General features: G+C 41.7%; 1 protein-coding gene across 7 annotated transcripts in view; it reads right to left on the bottom strand.

Annotated features, from left to right (window-relative positions):
- Positions 1–18730, bottom strand: part of hspg2 (heparan sulfate proteoglycan 2) — a 123381-nt gene that overhangs the window by 30404 nt on the left and 74247 nt on the right. For 5 of the 7 annotated variants that reach the window (XM_053644092.1, XM_053644090.1, XM_053644091.1 and 2 more), the window contains 19 exons: positions 14823–14882; positions 12949–13071; positions 11162–11323; positions 10833–10955; positions 10558–10719; positions 9780–9902; positions 9324–9485; positions 9093–9215; positions 8729–8881; positions 8395–8537; positions 8123–8200; positions 5645–5780; positions 4382–4536; positions 4041–4170; positions 3352–3495; positions 2905–3039; positions 1622–1803; positions 1321–1516; positions 239–418 (listed from right to left, as the gene is read on the bottom strand). In XM_053644092.1, coding sequence (XP_053500067.1) covers positions 239–418; positions 1321–1516; positions 1622–1803; positions 2905–3039; positions 3352–3495; positions 4041–4170; positions 4382–4536; positions 5645–5780; positions 8123–8200; positions 8395–8537; positions 8729–8881; positions 9093–9215; positions 9324–9485; positions 9780–9902; positions 10558–10719; positions 10833–10955; positions 11162–11323; positions 12949–13071; positions 14823–14882 — 2670 coding nt within the window. The remainder of the gene's footprint in view (positions 1–238; positions 419–1320; positions 1517–1621; positions 1804–2904; positions 3040–3351; positions 3496–4040; positions 4171–4381; positions 4537–5644; positions 5781–8122; positions 8201–8394; positions 8538–8728; positions 8882–9092; positions 9216–9323; positions 9486–9779; positions 9903–10557; positions 10720–10832; positions 10956–11161; positions 11324–12948; positions 13072–14822; positions 14883–18730) is intronic. The other 2 variants (XM_053644094.1, XM_053644095.1) reach the window with 2 other exon arrangements.

Here is an 18730-nt window from a genome sequence, read left to right on the forward strand (position 1 = left end):
AGAGAACCAGACACGGTTAGAGCATTCAAATGAATTCATTCATCTTCAGAAAGCAATGTACCCAGGGTAAGGCTCACTGTGAATCCAGACCGGACCAGGAATACACCTGGTCGATCCGCCTAGTGACATCACGTTCACGATTACACAAGTCCAGACTTACTTCTTCAAGACTGAACGTCTCTGATTGGCCAGCAATTGTGGAAAAAAAAAAAATTAACTAAATAAATTCTCAACTCACTCTCTACATCTACCATGATGGTGACTTCGCTGGTGCCCATGTGGTTGGTGGCGTTGCAGATGTACTGCCCAGAGTCCTGTCGTCCCACGTTGGGCAAGACAAGACTGTTATTGACGATCTTATGTCTCCAGGGAAGAGGTGCACGGAGCTTCGACCAGGTGATCGTGGGTTTCGGGAATCCTGCGAACGACAAACATCATCAACACACAAACACATTTGCCATCTGTTTTCTTATTCGTACATCAGACCGGCATTAGACGAATGAAAAACTCACGACACAATAACACGGTTCTAGTTTTCAACGAGGATAATATTGACATTAAATGAGTTATAATAGCGCAGCAGGAGTCAAGGTGTTTAACGTTTTGGGTTAGGGAAACCATTTTAAACGGGACTTGTTAAGACAAGAACTCTTAGTCTTCGGTAATTACGAAATCCGACAGAGAAATATCATTTTCTCTGAGCAGTATCTTCATTCTTTGTTTGTTAAACGCTTATACCCCTTGTGCTTTTGAATAGGACCATATGCTATGGTTCCTATAGTAACGACGTAGACAGGGTATGGCAGAACGGCGAACGCTTCCCATAATATAAGACTAATAATAAACAGACTAAAATACACATTGCTGTTTAACAAAGAAAAACATAATCATTAATACGGTGAGGTTTCCTGTATGGAGATGTTTTTGAACAATTTTGGAAGGTCTCCAGTGTCAGTCAGAGGTGACTAGAAGCTTCCAGCACTTTTGTGTGCACTGTGGTTTCTCTGTAACAAGCCTAATGTTTACAGTACCATCTTATTAACGTTAAAAGTAAGTGGAAGGATGACTGTTTATAGCTACTTTTACATAACTCATAATAGGAACTAACGTGTTTTATTGTGTATCGATGCTATAATGAGTACTGAGCTACACATTTCTAGCTGCATATAGATTCAGGTCATATAAGGTCAGGTCAATTTGACTTAAATGAAATAGCACTTCTTGCAGCAGACATATTCGTTGTTAATTGCCAGCATTCATGTAATGAAGTAAAACATCATTTTAACCAGATTATCGATATAGTAGAAGGTCCATATTTACCGTGGGCATCACAGTGTAGAACCGTAGTTGTCCCCTCCACTACAACCACTAGAGGCTCACGTACGATGGCACGGGGCACAGTTGGAACCTGGGGTCCACCTTCTATAATCACCTCTACCCGGGTCTCTGATCTGCCCTGGTTGTTCTGAGCTGTGCAAATGTATGTGCCGCTGTCCTCAGGCCGTGCAACCAAAATCTGATCAATCCAAAAAAAAAAACAAAAAAAAACCAAGAACAACGATAAAACTTAAGATGTCTGCAATAAGGCATAAACACCAGCATACACAGAGGATGAATGAACCTGCATGACAGCGTTGGACTCCATGGGCACGGGGCTTCTCAGTATTGTCTTGCGGTTGTTGTCCAGCCTGTGCCAGGTGACAGAAGGTCGCGGCTCTCCAGCTGCCTGGCACTCCAGGTTAATGGGTTCACCCACCTTCACCCTCACTGGCCCTGTGGGTGTCACTGTAGTTTTGGGGAGTTCTGAGGGAAGCAGAGTGACCATAAAGTGAAACAGCAGAAACTTTTACCTCGGCAGGGTCTCAAGTGAGTAAATAATGATTTTTTTGATTGCTCAACTTATTCATTGAGCGAGAATTAGATATACACTCAAAAGAGACAGCGAAATAGAGCAACAGCATATAAAAGAGGAACAACAGAGAGAATGACAAATAGGATGGATGGATGGATGGTCAGGTGGACCGTTGTGTGCATAGATGGTTGGGTGAAGTAATGGATTCAGAGATGAATGGTCAAGTGGATGAAGTGATGGAGGGATGGATGGATGGATGAATGAATGGTGGATGTTCGGGTAGATGACTGGGTGAATAGATGCAGGGATGGGTGGATGGTTGGTTGGATGAATGGATAATTGATAGATGGTTGGGTGGAAAGTCAGGTGGCTGGCTGGATGGATAGATGCATGGACGGCTGATTGGTTGGAGGGATGGATGGATAGATGGGTGGATGGGTATATGTATGGATGGATGAATGTATGGTTGGGTAGATGGATTGAGGGATGGATGATTGGTAGATGGTTGGACAGACAGTCAGGTGGCTGGCTGGATGGATAGATGGGTGGATGGATATGTGTATGTATAGATGAATGGATGGTCGGTGAGGTGGATCACTGGGTGGATAGATGCACTGATGATTGGATTGATGGACGGTTGGATGGAGGGATTGATGTCTGGGTGGATAGTCAGGTAGCTGGCTGGCTAGAGGGATAGATGTATGGATCTATAGCTGGGTGGTTAGATGGACAGAGACAGGTGGAGAGTTGGTAGGATGGTTGGTTGGATGACAGACAGACTCTAATAAGCCCATAAAGGAAATTATTAAAACAACAAAACATAACACAGCGTGAGAAGGAAATACAAATATCGCATAAGAAATAAACAGTACATACAATAAATGCAGTTATTTATTACGAAATAACTAAAACATCACAAAAACAAGCCTATATGAAATATACAAATTAGTAGTGCTCCTTTGTTACACTTATTTTAAAATGCCTTAAATATTTCACCATCTCTAAAAGGTTTAGGACCTCTAAAAGCTTGAAATATGAATCGATTATCATACCTCTGACAATCAGAGACGCAATGCTGTGCGTGACTCCGTATGGGTTGCTGGCCACACAGCGGTATGCACCATGGTTTACTGGCTGAGCATTGGAAATGGTGAGCACTGAACCATCTGGACTGACCTTCACATTATCTACAATAAAACAATTATAACATGGAGAACCGAATAAACACACCGTATGGTATTAGGGCATCTACGGTAGGGTAACTCATAAAGGTGGATACAAATGGATAAAGAGTACGATGTGTCAGTCTTCAATGAATATAAAAATTCATTGGCATAATTGTTGGCAAATTGCTGTGGTATAATCCGAATAAAAGACTTTATGGCAAGCTGTTATTGCAACAGTAACTCTGTTACAGCATTGTACCCCAGCGTTGATTATTTTCCGATAACAGCATGTCCTGATGTGTTCTATTCTTTAAAAAAAAGGTGCTCGTTTACCTTGTAAAGGCTCATTAGTAGAGAGTTTCCACTCCATACGGACAGGCTCCGCTCCGGTGTGTAATCGGCACCTGAAGACGGCCGAATCGCCCGTCTTCACGACTACGCTGTGGGGCTCGATGGAGATGATCGGGCTCTGGTGACCTTTTCCACAGGCAGAGCACAATGACCATTACACAACTGCCCATAATCTCAGAAATGAAACATTTTTCCAAGCTGTGCGATAAACTAAACAAAACCGATATTTGGTGTGACCACCAGACTGTAAAATACAAGCATTCCTTTTTCCAGCACATGCTGCTGACAACCTTATCAGTGAGAAAGCACATCATCCTATCATCATTTCTTCCCTCTGAAATGCCTTTCGAAACTAAAAATATCCATGTAAAAAAAAAAAAAAAAAATCTACTTGAATACTGACACCTTGTATGGCTCTCCTAGAGCAGTTCAGGCCTTTCTCATGAACAAAACAGTGGCTGTCTGGAAATTCAGAACATTCCGGTTACTAGCTGACAACCTTAACTGATGTGTTGGGTTTGGAGAAAGTGTGCATTTTACGAGCCTGGATGTGAGCTGGAAAATGTCAAACAGTTGCCTGTGTAAAAAAATCCCTCATCATAGTGCTCTAGATGGATGCGCTCATGAACTGTTCTTAAAACAGTGAGCTCTTGTATGAGTGAGGTGCTTACGAACGGCCTCGGAGGTAACGGAGACGTAGATGCTCGCTTGGCGAGTGTTTGGGCCTCCGTAGACCCTGCAGATGTACTCCCCAGAGTCGTCCTGGGACGCCTGAAGGATGCGCAGCTTGGATCCGATAACCTAAGGCATACAGTCAGGTCTGAATAAAAGCTTGGCGAAACGCACCCAAGACAAAATCGAAAACAGGATTTCTGATTATTATGCTGCTGTTTCTCATTTTCATGCTGCTGTTATATTATTGCTCACATTTATAGTAAGTAGTAATAGTCATACAGTAGCTAAAACACAATAATTCGGAATTGAAAATCAGACCTTAGCGGTCAAAACGAACCTGGTGGTTAGAGGAGAGGCCTAAGCCATTAGCTCTGCTCCATATGACAGAAGGTGGAGGGTTTCCTTGGACGACGCAGTTCAGTTCCAGCATCTCTCCCTGCACCACGTTGCTGGTTGTGCTTTGGATGGTGACATCAGAGGGGACGGTCTCACCTAGAAGCAAATATTTCGTCCTTTGAGATATACCGTATGTTGTATAGAACACCATCGCTGGATTTTATCAGAGCTGGAACTAATGCAACCGCTCATTCAGTTGAGACAATTTTGAGATCACGGTAGATTACAAACGCGTCACTGACCCGATTCAGTTCCAGCTGTATCCATGCGAAACGCATTCAAGTGAGAAATTCCGCTACAAACTAACAAGGCTCTGATTTTCAGCCATGTTAGTTTACTCATTTTACTCTACATGCTGAAAACCTGCCTCATAAACTCCTCACCTTCACACAAATGGCAAACTAATTGCCAGCACATGTGGCAAAATATGTGTACAAACACCCCACACACCACAATCTAGAACATCTGCATCATACTGAGTGAATTAGGCATGCACAAACAGGCCTGGCTTTATTTATCTACAAAAGCAGGTCGAATTTATGCTTGGTCTCACAACTCTAAATTACTGAATACATTTGCATATCAAAAACGATTTGAATAGCCATTTTTAAAGGTGTTTTAGGAATATTTAGGGCCCTTTTGAGATCATAAATTTTGATTTATAGCTATACAGTGCTCCGGAATTATTGACACCCTTTAAACAGAGTATTCAAAATTCATTCATCTTTGGTCAGGGTCATTTTGGATGTGGAGGCTATCCTGGGAACACTAGGAGTGAGAGTATGGGAATACACACATTCACACCATGGGGAAATTTAGCTGGGAGCATTTTTTGGGAGGTAGACGGAAACAGGAGAATGCAGAGGAAACCAGTATGGAGACGAGGAGAAGACATGAAGCTCAACACCGACTGTAACCTGAGCTCAGATTGAGAGGTAGTAATGAACTGAACTCAATTCAGTTTATTGTTGTCCATACAAATAAATCAATCTTCATAAGAACTTGCCAGGAGGAGGGCAATCATATAGGCTGCCCCGCACAATGAGAAAGATGGTGGGGGTGCCAATAATTTTGAAAGCAGCGTTTTACAGCTTAAACATATCATATTTTTCTACTACATTCATTTTCACCAATAATTCTGAATGCCATTACATTTTCCTCAGTGAACGGTCACATTGCTCAAAATGGCACGTTTTCGGTTTACCTTTAATCACAGTGACGTCGATAACGGCCTCGGACGAGCCGACGGCGTTCGTCCCGATACACAGATACGTGCCGGCGTCGGACATCTTCACGTTGGGGATGAGCAGAGTGCCGTAGTCAGTACGCTCCATTCGAGCCTAGTCACATCGAAGAGGAAATGAAATCATCACAACGCAGGACACGTTCAAACTCTCTCGTTTTCACATTAAACAGATTGATCCGTTTGCTACTGCAGACAATTTGCGACGTTTCTTACCTTGCACCACCTGATCGGGAATCAATACGCACGATCACAGGACACGTCATGTACTCGTTTAATAAACCGATTAGTGGGATAGCTGCAGAAGCACCTACGTTATTCATTTGTGTGATGGTTTCGCTTAACATGTCTCATGTACTACAAAAGACATAAATGTTAGGCTCTAGTTCTCGATGATACATTAATTATGACTAACTGCAATTATTAATAGCATTATTAATAGGGTTGATTAGACATTTCACAAAGTGGCATATGTGATCATTAGAGCTGTGCAGGGTTAGAGCTGTTATAAGAAATCCTACACCCTCTTCTTCTTTCTTATTCATCTTTCTATTCAACTTCTTTTTCTACTGTAATCTACTTAATCCCATAAACAGCACAAACTTTCACCATTATCCTTCTGAAGGACAAATATTCGTAGCTGTAAATATCACATGAAATGGAAAGGTGTGATGAACCATTTTTGTACTATTTGGTGCGATTCTCTTCCATCAACGAAGGATTTCTCTGCGGCACCGACAAAGGATAACGTCCAACTTTCAACCAATCAGGACAAGGAGGCTGGAATACTTCACCGTGTCTGGATCCGGACCTCCATTTGATGACCCCCTGATCTACACTTATACCTCGAACTGACAAATGAATTTGCCACAAAGGACGATGCATTTAAAGCATGTAATCCTACATCACTTTCATAGCAGTGTTTGATCCTGTATAAACAAGCTGTCAGTTTTCTCCTGCTTCAGCTAATGGCCACATTTTTCAGTGTGATGTGCTAAAGCGTGAGGTGCAGATGCTCAACTGAATGAGCATCTGGATGCATTCACAGCTTCTCAAAGCAGCCTGATCACACAGCAGATCCACACAAATCCTAGGAAAAGCTAACACTGTGCAGTGGCAGTAGGCAAAAAAAAAAATGCTTCCTGTGTCATAAAAGAGTGTTCTATCGTAAAGAAAGAAAACACTACTTTCACTCATACAGTGCCTTGGATAAGTATTCACCCCCTGTCCCTTCCTATAGCCCCACCCCTAGCACAACCTAGTGTTACCACCTGGAACTAAAACAGACTTAATTGCGATTATGGAGTACATCATGCATCTACAAAATAGCCCTAGATTAGTTCTGGAGCAACTGGTTACCATTAGAAGTCACAAAATTACTTAAATAGAGTCCACCTATTAAAGTGCATTTAAAGTGTCTCGGTATAAATACACCTGTTCGTGGAAGCGCCCAGAGTTTGTTAGAGAACATACCTAAGCAAACAGTATCATGAAGACCAGGTCTGGGAAAAAGTTCTGGAAGTGTGTCAATCAGGGTTTGGGGAAGAAAAAAAAAACCTCAAACTTCCTGCAGAGCACCATTCAATTCAATTCAATTCAATTTGATTCACTTCAATTCAATTTGATTCACTTCAATTTGATTCACTTCAATTTGATTCAATTGAATTCGATTTGATTCACTTCAATTTGATTCAATTCAATTCGATTTGATTCACTTCAATTCAATTCAATTTAATTCACTTCAATTCAATTTGATACACTTCAATTTGATTCACTTCAATTCAATTTGATTCAATTCAATGCGATTTGATTCACTTCAATTCAATTCAATTTAATTCAATTCGATTTGTATAGCGCTTTTAACAATGGTCATTGTCTCAAAGCAGCTTTACAGAAACAAACACAAGATATGGATTTTAAGTGTGTGAATTTATCCCTATTGAGCGAGCCGGTGGTGAGGAAAAACTCCCTAAGATGATATGAGGAAGAAACCTTGAGAGGAACCAGACTCAGAAGGGAACCCGTCCTCATCTGGGTAAAAATCCATTATTTAAAAAAATGGAAAGAATATGGCACAACCATGGCCTAGAGAAGGTCGCCCAGCAAACATCAGGAGCACATTCATTATTCAGAGAATATGTATGGGTCATATGTATTGGATATTTTGTGTAGATCCATCAAATATAATCCCATTTTCAGTTCCAGGTTGTAAAATCTGTGTGGGTGAATACTTATGCAAGCGACTGTACATACTGTACCTACATATTAGCTTCTGGTTAGTAGATGATACATAAATCAGTGACATTTAAAAAAAAAAAAACAAAACAAAAAAAATATATATTTATTAAAGCATGCACTTAGTAAACAGCAAGCTAGGTGAGCAAAGTGAGACATGGAGGATGGATTGGTGTGAGACAGACAGCAGACAGATGGACAGACCTGCATCTCGTCAATACGTCTCTGCAACGCATCGAGACTGTTGGACTTAAACTGATGGAAACCGTGCGAGGGAATGGCCTGAACAAACATCAAGACACGGGATGGAACAAGACACAACAAAAGAAACCCACAAACAAACAGGGAAAGAAATGAGAGTGTCAAAACCCGAGCAAGACCAACGGCATAACCGAACAAACAGAGTTGATGCAGATGCTAGAAAAAGGGGGGAAAAACGAGGAAAGGAAATGCTGTGGAGCGGATAAATGTCTCACCTGAGGAGGGAGAGTTCCACCTCTCTTTTTCCAGGTCAGACCCGGGCTTGGTGAGCCTCCAGCTCTGCAGTAGAGGCGCAAAGTCTGATCCTCATGAATCTCCACCCGCTGGGGGCTCACCTGCACGTGGGGCAGACTGGCACCTAAAATCAAGTCAGTGTGATTGTTTTTCCATGTATACGTCCTGAACACGATTACTACAGTTAACAGAAACTAATACTACAGTTGGTCCGCTTCACACCGGTGATTATTTTCCTAGAACAGCACACCCCTGAGATCTCAAAAAAAAAAGAATCAGTACTCATGATCTAGTTGGGATGTGTGATGAACATACTGTGGACGTAGAGGACCGCGCGGGCGGAATGTTCTCCGTGCGTGTTGACGGCTCTGCACGTGTAGTCGCCCTCGTCAGAGCGCTGCACAGAAGGGAAGGTGAGAACTCCGCCTTGGATGATGGCGCTGCTGCTGATACGGTTACCCGGACCACCTGAGGAGTTCAAACTTTATTCGTTTATTACGTTATGGCAATCATGGCACAAGTCCCGAAGGATCCAGAAGTCTACAAGCAAGAACTGTTTTTCCTATTTGATCTAATACTAAGGAAAGTGATCCAACTTGAATGTATTTACTCGATACTATTTTGTAAATCTGAGGCTAATTATGTACGAAAGGTTCTTGCAGTTGCTCTCCCGTCGTACCTGTCCACTCGACTGAAGGAGCCGGGTTGCCAGTGGCGGTGCAGCGGAACTCGGCACGTTGGCCCTGCTGGATGGTAATAACAGGCGGGTGGATGTTCACGGTGGGCTTCGACACGATGCCGGCTACAGCAGATAAAGAGCAGTGTGAGGAACGCTCCAAAATAAGACAGCGTGCACCAGATCAGATTCATAAACAACGAGGTCTATATAATTAATGCTCGGGACTCGTACCAGATGAACTCTGGACATTGAGGACCAGCCGGGCTGCATGTTCTCCGTGCGTGTTGAAGGCTCTGCAAACGTATTCGCCCTCGTCAGAGCGCTCCACAGAGGGGAAAATAAGAACTCCGCCTCGGATGATGGCTCTGGTGCTGATACGGTTACCCGGACCTCCTGGAAGTTTCCATTCAAAATACGTCGTCACATCACAACTCATGGTACAACATATAGTGTGCGGATTATTTGCTGCTAGTGTTTATTATGAGAAACAAAGCGGAATCCTTTTGAGACAAATTTTCATTTGTTTCCTCTGTAAATATTAGATTTTAAACGCCAACACCTTACGCGATATCGCCGCATAACGAACAAACCTCCTGACTAACTTAAACGAAAATGACGTGATCTTGCTCGAGAGATAGACGTTTAGATTTTATAACTGATTAACCGTTCGTTTGTCCATCACTTTACCTGTCCACTCGATAGAAGGAGCCGGGTTGCCAGTGGCGGCGCAGCGTAACTCAGCACGTTGGCCCTGTTGGACGGTGAGCACGGGCGAGTGGACCGTCACCGTAGGCTTCGTCACCTCGACAGCTACAGCGAGCAAAAAGCAGTTAGTAACACGTAGGAAAGAAAGGAATGTTTTTAGCCAATGAACTGAACTCCCATGAACTCCCAAGCAGAACATGGGACTGGGCAAGCACACCAGAGCTAGCTAATGCCTTGAGGATTTGTCCACCCTGAATGTATTGTAGCTTGCTTCAATCATGTGTTTCCATTTGCTAGTGAGGTAAAATATCTGGTGCCAAACACAAACCTTTGGAAAGACCGTAAAGAAGACAATTTCATGCTGGTTGAAGTAAAATTAACCTAAAAGTATTTACTTTAAAAAAAAAAAAATTAAAAAAAAATTAGTGTATGAGCAAGCAGCACCATGTGGTCTTCTGGCATGAGTAGAAAGTGTGTCCCTAATGAATACCGGTGAGCCCCAACATCAATCTCTAATGTTCATGCTCTGGCGTCAGGTTTCATCGCGCGCACAAACGCAAGCCAAGCTTTCGGCTTCGTATTATGACAGTTAGAATCCGTGGAACGTATATACACATCGTCTATCATATATATACAGTCTATGGTTTGGATGTCCTGGCAGGACAAATTGGTGGACCATCTGAGAGGACTGAACCCTGGGGAACAAGCTAGATGGCCTAAGTTTTTCAACCAGTGCTGGAGCTCTAGTAGTGATATGTACCAGATGAACTGTGGACGTAGAGGACTGCCCGGGCTGCATGTTCTCCGTGTGTGTTGAAGGCCCTGCAGGTGTAGTCGCCCTCGTCAGAGCGCTCAACAGATGGGAAGGTGAGAACCCCATCTCTGATGATGGCGCTGCCACCGATACGGTTTCCTGGGCCTCCTGTGAGTTACAATTCAATGTCCGTTGTCATTTTCCAGAGCTTTGTCGATACAAATTTTTCACCAGGTAAATTGATACTTTCGTTAAAAATTCCTAGACTTTCAACACCTTACCTGTCCATTCAATGGAAGGAGCTGGGTTGCCAGTGGCAGTGCAGCGGATCTCAGCGCGTGTGCCCTGCTGGACTCGGAGTACAGATGGGTGAATCGTGACTGTGGGCTTCACCGCCTCATCAGCTACAAGATAAAAAAAATATATATATATGCTGAGTTGCGTTTCTTATTTCGTCTTCTGACTCGGACCATTACTAGAACTGTGTTTACTTTGAGCTCCAAACTAGCCTGTTCTGGTCAAAATAAGAACTAGCAACATATAATGAATACAGATTAGTAAGCGTCACATTTGGGAAAACCAAATCTTATCATCTAGATTCATTTTGTACCCGGTGAACTGTAGATGTGGAGGACCGCCCGGGCCGTATGTTCTCCTTGTGTGTTGACGGCTCTGCAGGTGTAGTCTCCTTCATCAGAATGCTGCACAGAAGGGAAGGTGAGAACTCCACCTCGGATGAAGGCTCTGCTGCTGATACGGTTGCCCGGACCTCCTGAAAGTGACGGTCCAAACTTTCGACTGCGTACTCCAAACCATTTGAAATATTTTGTCATCAATTTAGTTTTGTGTGGCTGTATAAAAACAGCTTAATGTTTTTATTTTTCTTCAGTTTCTGACAATTTCATACCTTTGGGACTGAAGACCCTCAACACACAACATCAGGTTGTCCTTGATCAACTGTCTACAAAGATGATCAGTCAACCGCATCATTTTAAATGGTTAGTACTAGCAGTGTAGAATCAACGCAGTACTATCAGGTTCTATCTCTCTTATGCATGCATACCTTTGCCTAAATTGCCCGTTCATAAAAACTCACTAATATTGCAATCCAGATGGAAGTCTTGATGGAAGTCCTTCCTTCCATTCTTGCCCAAAACCTTACACAGCTATCTTCCCATCTCCAAATAAATAACCCTTGGATGCCAGGCCAGACATGCTATAGAAACTCCCATTCTTACATTCTCTAATGTTCTACACCACCGCTTACCAACCCTGGTCCTGGAGAACACACTTCCCTGCACATTTTAGTGTTTTCACTGCTCCCGTTACACATGATTCAACAAATCAGCTAATCAACAGCCCTTCCTGATTTGTGTTAATGCAAGAAACACATGCAAATATGCAGGACAAGGGGTACTCAAGGAACAGGGTTGGGAACCTCTATTCTGCACAAAGAAAGAGAAAACTATGTCCTCAGTCCTCATCGGTTCCAACCAATCAATAGCTTTGAGTCTATCGGTGGCAGTGGTGGCTCAGTGGTTAAAGGCTATGGGTTATTGATCAGAAGGTCAGGAGTTCAAGCCCCAGCACTGCCAAGCTGCCACTGTTGGTCCCTTGAGCAAGGCCCTTAACCCTCAACTGCTCAGTTGTATAAATGAGATAAATGTAAGTCGCTCTGGGTAAGGGCATCTGCCAAATGATGTAAATATAAATGTAATGTAATGATTCTGTGAATCAACAGATCCTTACCTCCACAACTGCTCTCTGATCTGCCTTTCATCTTATCTACAGAACCGGTCCATGTGCCATGGAGAGGTTTCAGTTCATCAACTAACAGTTCTTGGTCCACTCTTGTTCCAATATAGTAAATACTGGGCTGATTGATCAGATCTCATGGCTTCTGTTATCACTACTACACTGGTGACACACATTCCTCCATCTACCATCACAGAAGACATCAGACTTTGTCCAAAGGTGGAGACCATCTGACCTTCGACCTTGACAAAATACAACTTAATCTACCTACTGGCTAAGAACTCACCCATGCTGGAACCTCTGCATCCCAACGATCACCTACACAGCTAAGAATCTTAGCTGTAATCTTAGAAGATTGGCTCAACATCCCACTAACCATCAGATCTGACAGATTTCTTTTTCACAACATTAGACGTAAACAACCATTCTCGTTTACAGAAACGGCTCATTTTCTTTTACAAGCCCTAGTTATTTCCAGGCTTGATTACTACAGCTATTTACCTGCTGATCTCCCTTCATATACCGGTTCTCCTCTACAGAGCATTCAGAAACCTGCTGCTCACCTGGTTGATAGGCCCTTCTGTAGTCACCCTTATAATATTTCTTATATTAGAGAATTTTCAACATTAGGTTCCACCTTACCTGTCCACTCAAGTGAAGGTGCTGGGCTGCCAGCGGCGGTGCAGCGGAACTCAGCGCGTTGGCCCTGTTGGACGCGGAGAACAGCTGGGTGGATCGTGACTGTGGGCTTCGTTACTTCGCCAGCTACAGTGATCAAAAACCAGTTAATCTCATACAAGAAAGGTAGAGACGCCATGCCCAGTCAGTAAGATCAGAGGTGAGTCACAATTGCACCTAGAACTGTTTGAAAGCTTTGGCAGGGCTGTAATTCTCTTGTGGTTCCAAATGTTGTGCTATGTAACGCCTAACTGCAAGCATATTCTAAAGTCAATACAGTGTAATGACGGGCTATGACTGGCAACCTAAGACAGGATAATAAGGATGGGAATTCTTATTTTTAATGCAAAGGTGATGATGGGGGAAAGCTTGAGTCGAGTCTTGTACTGAATGTAAATCTTTGCTATTTACATGCCTGACATGGAGACTATTTCCATAATCGGTTGCTAATTGTGTAAACAGATGGTTTCAGCATGTCTGGCTGACCAACACGGCTGATTGAAGATGACCCAGATGAGAAGTGACAGGCAGGATGAGGGCCATGCTACCAGACTGCCATCTGTGCCAGCACGGCTGGGCATCGAGCCCCAGACTCCATCTGCTGGGATTCTGACACAGCATAGCTAAAGACGTAAACGGTTCACGGGAGTGTAGGACTATGGGCCTGGGTAATCTCTGTGACAGCTAGTGGGTTGTTTAGGACTCTTATGCTGCAGTGATTCTTAGTGATGCTGACTTTAAAACAGGATGACTGTTTTCGAGTAGGTGTTTATGCAGATTTAATGTGCAAAATGTGTGTTGCCTTTTTACAGTTATTGTGTGATAGGCCAGTTTCTCTGTGACCAGATTAGATGAACTCACCATATACCAGTTCTACATTTTAAAAGGCCAATTTAATGTGCTTACTCTGGTCTTTCATGAGGGCGGGAAAAAAAAAAGTCAAAAAAGAGATTTATAACAGAGTATTCGGAGTGTTTCAGAGTGCTCAGAGTGCTGCCTGTGTACACAAAGTCTTCGGAGATGATGGTGAACTGTGGATGGAGATGGTGGTGGTGAAACATCTGATGTTTGAAGCATGATGGTGGATGTGCCATTGTTGCATCCTGTATGCGTGAAGCATTTTCAAGCAAGTGCAAAGTGCATGAGAGACTCCTCTCCTTTTAAAGTTTTACGAGCCTTAACTATCCAAAAAACCTTTGAGAACCCACCCCCCGTATCTACAAGACAGGAGGTAATGAATGCCGTGAACCTACAATAACCCATTACTACTACTTCTAATGATCTACAAGATCTTCCAAGTTTTCACATCAAAGTCTACCTGCTTAACACGTTGCAATAATATTCAAACGTATGTAAATTGCTCTACAAATGTTGGTAAACAATGGAGAGGAATCTCCCAGTGGTAGAATCATGCAACCTTATTGGACCAACAGCCAAAAGCTTAATAAGCTCAAGTAATTACAACATCTGCAAGTCTCGAGTTACGAGTCCGTCATCTTGGGGAACAAGAGAAAACTAGGTGCTAAAGTAGCGTTTTTACCAGAACGCTGTTGAATTCTCGAATTTGATTGGTCAGAAAGTGTTGGTTAATTTTCTAGAACAGCAGCTATGACACTAGTTCAGACTGCAAGGCAAATCACAGGTTTATATTAAATGTGCATGTACTAATATATTTCTGTTTCTCTAGTAACAAGTCATTTCCATGGCGGACTAAGCTTGCACAGGCATTACTTGAGCTAGTCAGTTCATGCTAATGATGATTGTTACATGCAATAGAGATGTGCAGCGACAGAGAGAGAGCGCCCACCACTGGGCTGGAGATCAGCAGGTGGACTTACGCTGTCTATGTCCTTCAAACATTTCATAGGCTGTGTAAAACATCTCAGCCTTAGTTCCGTCTGTAAATGGTGGACACGTAAACACCGAGAGGTAAGTACCCAAAACAAGGAAAAGGGGAAAAAAATGGGCTCTAGTGTCCTCCAAAGTCATCCAAGAGCTTCTGAACCGAACCGTCACCTCATTTGCTCACCAGCACAATCTCAACCGTACTGCATTATTTTTCTAATTCATTTTGACGGTAATAATTGTGCACTGCAGTAGAAAAGATACATAATACTGGATTTGTATATAGTCATAATATACATATTAAAACATTTTTTATATATAAATATATTAAAACATTCAGGATTTCATTCAGCATCATAACTTCTCATGTTCTGTCCATGTACACAAAAACGCTCTTGTTGGATTCGCTCTTTTTCAGCTCTTCTTCTGAGTAAGCTGACTCCCAGATGTTCTCACACCTCGTCAACAAACCGAGTTCACTTTTTTTGGTCCAGTTGTTTTCACACTGCAATGTTTTGTAATCTGACTAAACTGCTTGCAGACGTGGATGTTTCTTGATTGGTCAGAAATCTGATGATGACGACGTGTTTTGACGGATCTCATCGGTTCTCATAGGTCAGGGGTGTCCAATCTTACCGGAAAAGGCAGGTGTGAGTGCAGGTTTTCATTCCAACTGAACAGGAGCCACACCTGATTCCACCTGTTTAATCAGTTGATCTTGGCTTTCAATAGACTCCGGTGTGGCTTCTGTTCGGTTGGAATGAAAACCTGCGCCCACACTGGCCCTTTCCGGATAAGATTGCACACCCCTGTCAAAGAGGTTGTGTTAACCGTTATATAATCGCAATCTACCAGATAATTACTATGGGCTGTTTTCAGAGTTAGTGACTTAAATCCAAACATTACGTCAGTTCGTGGACGGGAATGTACAGTAAGGCTTTTTTCCCCCCCAGAGTCTGAAGCTGCTAACGTCGAATTTCTGTCACCCCATTCATATTACACAAATGACCTGCATGGAGCTAATGCCTTTTAAGTAGAAGCGTCTGAGCTGGGGTTTTTCAATACACCCCCATCCCAAAACAAATCATGGGCATGAGTTTCTCTGCCATTGACCATTACTGCTACCATTTTTAGACGCATTTAAATTGTACATATTGAAGCTATTTACAAAGGTCCACACATCGTGCATTGATCTACATGCCCTAGTACTACATGCATTTTGTTCTGCACAAAGAGGGGACGTATCATTTTTGGTAGCAAGATGCACATGTTAAAGTGTCTCACAGACTGAAAAACATTTATTTTCTCAGTAGTTATACTCTTTGTTCAGTACTAATAGTACTATTCAGTTTGTTCAATATTAATACGGTTTGTATTAGCTACCACGAAATGTGCAAAAAGTTATAAAGCTTTTTCTACAGCGGTGATGATAAAAGCACCCGATGTCATTTTAGCACACAATATCGAAAACCAGTAACAAACTGAACCACGGTTCACTTGGATGACGACCTAGACCTCCGATTTAATACGGACCAGAGTTCACACAAACACAGGCACAGTGTTCGCATCTGTTAAAAACAACGTAAATAGCTAACTTGTGCTAGCTAGCAATTTATATATGCTATGCATATATAAATACACACATATATATTCATTAGGCAGCTAATAAATATATATGACTTGAACGAACAAACACAAATATAAACGTGTTAAGATGGACAATAATGAAACTGTTAGCTATTGTTAGCATTTGAAACCAATTTGTAACCAAGCTGGAGTGAAAAATGTTTTTCTCTGTGTCATGTTTTTCCAAGCTTCTTCTGCCGAAAAGAACGATGGGACTGCCTTCAGCCAAAAAAATTGCAGTTTTGATGCTTGGGATTGAAATAGTGGCAGGTCAAAACAACTCTTAAAAATATGATGGTTATTCAGACATGTTTGGTTTTTCGGAATAAAAGAAAAGAAAAGAAAAGCCCTGTGGATTCAAAGATAATTGAGTACATATGGAAGATATAGCAAGAGAACACTGGCTGAATAGATATAATGAAAGAAGAGAAAGAGCGCACACTGAATGGTACACATTATAAAGACATGCAGGTTAGTATAAAAATACATGTAAAGCTTGGATTCTGCAAAACGCAACACATACACACACACACACACACACACACACACACACACACACACACACGTATATTTTCCTCTTAATACAGCTTGTGACTGATCCAAATCTAGTCAAGGTACAAACATCTGACTGCACGTCATGATTTTATCTTTGCTTTAATTGAGTGTGCTCAGGTGGCATTATATAATTATTTATACATTTATTATTTCACAGATTAGATAAATAAAACACACCGGAAGACGAGTATTTGACTTTTTTTTTTTTTCTCTCTAAATTAAAGCACCGGAACATTTTTTCATACAAAATTAAATACACGTTAAGTTTTTATCTGTGACAGTCAATGCTGAACAGACATTAACTAGAAGCACCAAACCAACTTAAAAACAGAAAAAATGTCAAAGAAAAAAAAAAAATCTCTTTTGATGAATATAAAAAAAACAACAAAAAAATTACGAATCAAAAAAACATCAAAAATAAATATGGCCCAAAATATAACTAGCACATTAACGTATAGTATAAAAAAAAAAAATTCATTAGAACAGATTTACTTCCTTCCATTCACCATCCATTTATCCATTCATATAATGACTATAAGATGAGAATCTGCCTCGTGATATGATAATAATAATCATAAAAATATTGAAATGCCAAAGAAACGAAATGAAATACCATTCTGAAAATATCAAGGTACAAAAACGTGCCAGGATACAAAAAACATTGTAGGATACTGGAACATCCGATATGAAATAATACACAGTCCTAGCGGATGAAATATTCATATTCATCCTGCTGCACTGGACATAGCACCATTACAAAACAAAAACCACATTCATTCATTACAGTTTTACAAAACAGTGAAAATAACAGTAGTGATCAAAAGGTCTCCAGACGTGTGAAAGAGCTGAAAGAGCTCCAGTCCTCCTGGCCAGTAGATTTACACACTGATTGTCCTATCCTCATTAAGCCTCCTCAAGATACATGACAGCTTGCAATGTCACTCCAAAAGCCCCAGTAGAAACACCGGCTAAGGAAAACATCACCACAAATACACGAGACGACACCACCACCACCACCACCACCACCACATAAAGAACCACTACAGCAGCGTGGAACCCGACACCACGGTTATTTCACCACTATCCGTCGGTGATACGCTGTACGCAAAGGATTTGTGTAATGTGATATAACCTCGAAGCCGTATTCAGAATTGGCGACTTAAGCTGAAAAGTTACATTGATGTTTATGTGGGGAAAGTTGCTTGTATTCAGAGTCGTGTTACGCGCATACTCGAGTTGATTGTCTGAGCTATGAGGTTGTATGTATGTATATATATATATATATATATATATATAAAAATGAAATAATATGATATATAAATTAGATGGCAAGCATTGAAATAAACATCTACTACATTGCCAATATGTTCCTGCAATATAGTTCTAGTTGAACAAATTTGGGTTCGGTACGGCTTTCGTGCTCATTATTCAGCAGTTTATAGAATAGCACTTGATCCAGCGCGTCCGATTATTTAGCACCTTTTGGTTTATTTGAAACGCGCAACCTTATACATGGCTGTGTATACTAAATGGAGGTGTCACGAGATCGGAAACGTGTGTACAGGATGGAGGCTCTTTATCCACGCTTTGAATTCAGTAGTAATATTTGTGTTAAAGGAATAAAATAATGGCAGTGTTTTGAAGCGGCGAATCGATATGCTTTCATGGAAAGAACAAGGTTTGAAGGATAAGCTGGCTGCGCAAACCAGCTTACAGTTCA

This window comes from Ictalurus furcatus, chromosome 15 (genome assembly GCF_023375685.1).
Source record: "Ictalurus furcatus strain D&B chromosome 15, Billie_1.0, whole genome shotgun sequence".
NCBI classification, from domain to species: Eukaryota; Metazoa; Chordata; class Actinopteri; order Siluriformes; family Ictaluridae; genus Ictalurus; species Ictalurus furcatus.